Raw genomic sequence first — 5,116 nt, forward strand, 5'->3', positions numbered from 1 at the left:
TGTCGCCGGCCAACGAGTTGGTGTTTTTTCAATGTATGCTTCAGACACGGGTCACGACGAGGCGTTCCCCATAGCGACCCCTAGAGGACGCAGTGTCTCGTTCCCTACTCAGGGAACCATGGTTACATAAGTAACCTGAGACGATTTTACTGTATACTACATTGGAGCGTTGCTAATGTCATTATATTGCTTTTATACAACATTTAAATGAACCTAATATGTGCAGGGTTTATGGAAGCCTGTTACCGTCATGGATTAAAAATAAAGAAATAAAATCTATATATTTACATAAAATCTGACTTTCATTCTTAGAATTGCACGTTTAGAACACAATTCAAACTTTTTTCTCACAGTTCCGAGTTCATATCTTGTACGTTTATGTCTCGCAATTCTGATTTTCCCTCCCTGAGTTTTATTTTGAGTGTACGTCTCAGATTTCTAACTTTTTTTCTCTGAATTCTGAGTTCGTATCTCGCAATTTTGCCTTTTTTTCCCCCTCAGATTTTTTGGCTTAAATAGTTTTTAAGGTGCACCAAATCTTGTGAACGAAAGGATCTGTCTGGAACAACTGACAATTCTGAGAAACAAATGTCATATTTGTGAGATGTCAACTTGGAATTGTGAGAAATAAAGTCATTATTATGAGATAAAACATCACAATTGTTTCTTTTTTTTTTAAATTCATTCCATGGTGGAACAAACAAACAAATGTACAACACAACATTACTTGCAACTTTGTGACAATCAAGGGTTCCTGTCTAGAGTGACCCAATTGTGAGAAATAAAGTCATTATTATGAGATAAAACATCACAATTGTTTCTTTTTTTTTTTTAATTCATTCCATGGTGGAACAAACAAACAAATGTACAACACAACATTACTTGCAACTTTGTGACAATCAAGGGTTCCTGTCTAGAGTGACCCTCTAGTCCCAAAGTTGTACTAAATATAAGATATATAACAAATCATTGGATGAAATATGATAAAATGGTAAAGAAAAGCAGATAAATCATAATAAAGAAGACTAAACTTACTAAAACACATTCTTCTCCTTTAGTTCAATCAACGGAAGCCAAAAACAAATTTGTCAGCTACGAATCATATGAGCTGGGTCGCAATCCAGGAATGGCCACCTGCACAAGCTGCCAACAGCAGGTCTTAACCAATGTCACCTACAAAGTGGGAGTTTACGCCTGGTTGATGTGCTTGCTCTTCATCCTGTGCGGGTATGAGTCCATTTGAATTCGCAGCTAAAAAGATCAACTCTTGCGTACATTATCAAAGCCAAACTGACTGTCCTCCTCATTTCCAGGTTTGTTTTATGCTGCTGTCTGATTCCGTTCTTCATGAAGTTTTTCAAAGACGTCTATCACACATGCCCGAAATGCAGTAAGATCCTGCACATTGAAAAGAAGCAATGCTGCTAACCCCATCCCATCCCTTCCCCAATTTTAACACCACTCATGGATTTGTGTGGCACCTTACACTATATGAAGGACTGGAGGACACTTTCAGGCCAATACAGACGTCATCTAGTATAAACTAAAGCTTTGTGATCTTTGAGAACCTTTTGGTGTTCATCTGGCTTAGGCTTCGTTGATTACATAATACATTACATTATTACATTATCAAATGAATATGAATGGTCTACGCATTGTTTTGATTGTATATCTATAAAGGACTCATGGTTAAGGGTTCAGAGGGCTGAGAAGTTTGTGGAACCATAAATTACGTGATGTAAATAGCAGTAATTTGGGCATCAACTGCACCATTTAAAACAGTTGTTCTCAACCCAGGGGCCTCGGCAAACTTCAAATGGGCTTCAAGATGACTTAAGTTATGTAAATCAAGACAATGCAATAATTGAAATGTTAAAAACTAAAAAGCAAGATATTTCTTTTTAATTTTCTTTGAAGAACCAGGGTTTCATAAAGTTTCTTGGTATTGATGGTTTCATGAAGAACCTTTAACATCCATGGAAACCTTCCATTGGATAAAAGGTTCTTTAGATTATTAAAATGAGAAAATGAAAGTGTTTAAATGAAAGGTTATTTGGGGAACCAAAATGGTTCTTCCATGGCATTGACATGCACCCATCTGGAACTTTTTTTTTTTTTTTTTAAATGCACCGTCTAGAAAAGCCAGGATATATGAGGTATCTTCATTCGAAGGTGTAATGTCTAGAGCTTAAAATGTCGTGTAAATTAATATTAAACTCCATAAGCAATTTATAAAGGATAGACATTTTTATAGTTATGTCAAGCTCTAATATATTTTATCGGGTACAACCTGTAGAAACGTAAAAAAAAAATAAAATAATTATCTTGTATATATTACAAACTGGGGAAAAAAAAAAAACGTCATGGGGTTTTGAATACTGTTGTGTGCAACGGGAGTCAAAAAGGTTGAGAACAAACAATTCAGAACCCACAAGATCTCTTAAATAAAACACCGGAAATCATACTTCCAACATTCACTTTTTGAATTACCATACTGCTAAAGCTGACTTGTTGTTTAGCAATTTATCACTTCTGTAAAAAGTCTGAATCTTTTATAATGTTAAATATGTTATATGTTCATCTAAATGGAACTGTCTTAAATGTAATAATATAAAACTGAAATGTGTCTGTGCAATACCTCAATGAGAACTCTGCATGTGCCGTTTATACACACTGAAATCTTCACATTACGTGACACTAGCACAGCATGACAATCTGAACACCATGTTGAGTCAATTCTTCAAGGGCCATGGCTGTAGCTTTTATAGAAAATTTTATTCAACATACATTTTCCAGCAAAAAGGCAATATACAGGAAGAGTTGTCGTACACTGCTGCTACACGGAGGAATTAGACTGGAGAGAAAAAAAATCAAAAAAGAAATGTGATCTGCAGGTTTTCTTTGTACTGCACTTAAATGAGACAAACTGCTGCACTTAGTTAAGGAAAAAAATAAAGACCAAATGAAACTGTCAGGATCCAAAGAAAACTACACACAATGAATATGAACATCTGAGTTGATCTGTACCCAACAAATCGGTGCTTTTAATTTTACATGTTCATTCTTTAAATATACAATTTTAATTGTTTTTACAAAGCCAACTATGCACTAGGGAGCATTCCTTCTGTGCTTAAAGAGAAAAAATGGTATTGGTTCATTAATGCTGGTTCTCTAAGTCCCAAACCAGTCTTCTATACGTCTGTAGCCTCGTGCCAACAAACAGTACAATGAATCTGGAGCCATCAGCAAAGCGACCCCTCCCTTAACATCAGAATAATCCCACAGCCAGTGACAGGAGCTAACAAACAGGGAAAACAAAACTTTATGGGGAGAGAAAAAAAAGGGATAAAAAACCAAAGGGATATGCAAATCAAACTCCAACCAAGATTACATTTAACAGTGCTGAGAAATGTAAAACCTTGGATATTAAGTGCCAACGTGCAAGATGAAGAACAGACAATTTATTTCATTTTTATTTATTTTAAAACGGATGCTGTGGCTCTTTACTTTATTATACAGGATTTCCAGAGAAGACAAACTGAATTTCTCCAACTAAACTAAGTGAGAAAGAAGAATGGTGTAAACATGAAAATTGACTAGTAGCCAACTATGCACTAGGGAGCATTCCTTCTGTGCTTAAAGAGAAAAAATGGTATTGGTTCATTAATGCTGGTTCTCTAAGTCCCAAACCAGTCTTCTATACGTCTGCAACCTCGTGCCAACAAACAGTACAACGAATCTGGAGAGGTCAGCAAGCGACCGCTCCCTCCCCATCAGAATAATCCCATAGCCGGTGACAGAGGAGCTAAAGACTGGGGATAACCAAAAAAAAAAAAAAAAAAACTTTATGGGGAGAGGGGAAAGGGGCAGAAACCAAAAGGGATATGCAAATCAAACTCCAACCAAGATTACATTTAACAGTGCTGAGAAATGTAAAACCTTGGATATTAAGTGCCAACGTGCAAGATGAAGTACAGACAATTTATTTATTTTTCATTTATTTTAAAACGGATGCTGTGGCTCTTTACTTTATACAGGATTTCCAGAGAAGACAAACTGAATTTCTCCAACCAAACTAAGTGAGAAAGAAGAATCGTGTAAACATGAAAATTGACTAGTTGCAGTAAGTGACCAGAAAAGAGACAACCATGTCAGGGCAACTAGCAAAAGCCTCAGCCATTTGCGGTGTTTTTTTTTTTTTGTTAAAGGATGGAGGAATCCTTTTAATCGTCTGCAAATGACAAAACTCCCCTTTCCATTGCCTCCACCTCACAATGCAGCAGCTTTCTTGCCGTAACAATTTAAAAAAAAAAAAAAAAAAACGAACGAACTTAAAAAGAAAAACAAACAAATAAAAAAACAACAAAGAATAAAAATCAAAACAAAAGTCTAGGACATACTGTTCCCCCTTTCTTGTTAAAATCCAATTCATTCTTCCAGACAAATAGGCAGTCAATAGTTAGAGAAGCCAAATCGAACAGTCTCAAAAGGAAAACAGGAGCATCAGCAGTCACTCCATTAGCTGAAGACTTCATACATGGTGACTGTCTACCCAGACAGCAGGTGTTAAAAGTGGTGCACACAAGAGGTTTGGTTAAAGTCTTTAGTATGGTCGGTTAGAGCGGGGGCTTGTCAGTTGTGAATCTTGATCGCTTTTTCCAGATACGTGTAGCGACCTCTCTTTGGAGCTTTGTTGAAGTGGTCGAGCCCTAACCAAGGCCTCGGGTGCGACATGTTCCCTGAGAAAGGACAGCATACAGCCAAGTTGGCACAAACGTAAACACAATGTCTACTGATTGAGACTACAGAGGTCAAAGGAGCGTAACATACCTGGCTGTGGCTCAAAGTCTTTCAGATTCACCTCGTAGTCTTCCTCATTGATATACTGATGCCGGCCCATCATCACTATTGCAAACTTGAACTAAAAGAAAATGGAAAATATTTTATGAATGATCATCTGGGTGGAACTAAACTTAATCTGGACTACGATCTGCTAATTAGTGAGCAATGGTCATTTTAATTTTATGGATTCATTTAATTTGACCTAAAATATTGACTGAATTTGAAAATAATGTACACACTGACTTCTCGATTTACTAATGTTTATATATATATA

The 5,116-nt window shown here is 36.4% G+C and overlaps 1 protein-coding gene and 1 pseudogene across 2 annotated transcripts in view; one reads left to right on the forward strand and one right to left on the reverse strand.

The window, feature by feature from the left end:
• Positions 1-2,013, forward strand: part of litafd (LITAF domain containing) — a 6,695-nt gene extending 4,682 nt beyond the window's left edge. For both annotated transcript variants that reach the window (XM_016488520.1, XM_016488519.1), the window contains exons 4-5: positions 1,059-1,227; positions 1,314-2,013. In XM_016488520.1, coding sequence (XP_016344006.1) covers positions 1,059-1,227; positions 1,314-1,428 — 284 coding nt within the window. In that variant the 3' untranslated portion in view covers positions 1,429-2,013. The remainder of the gene's footprint in view (positions 1-1,058; positions 1,228-1,313) is intronic.
• A 2,189-nt stretch (positions 2,014-4,202) lies between these two features.
• The window catches only part of LOC107690320 (ubiquitin carboxyl-terminal hydrolase 7-like), a 23,644-nt pseudogene continuing 22,730 nt past the window's right edge, over positions 4,203-5,116 (reverse strand).

The sequence above is a fragment of the Sinocyclocheilus anshuiensis genome, unplaced genomic scaffold (genome assembly GCF_001515605.1).
Source record: "Sinocyclocheilus anshuiensis isolate Anshui unplaced genomic scaffold, SAMN03320099.WGS_v1.1 scaffold461, whole genome shotgun sequence".
Taxonomy (NCBI): domain Eukaryota; kingdom Metazoa; phylum Chordata; class Actinopteri; order Cypriniformes; family Cyprinidae; genus Sinocyclocheilus; species Sinocyclocheilus anshuiensis.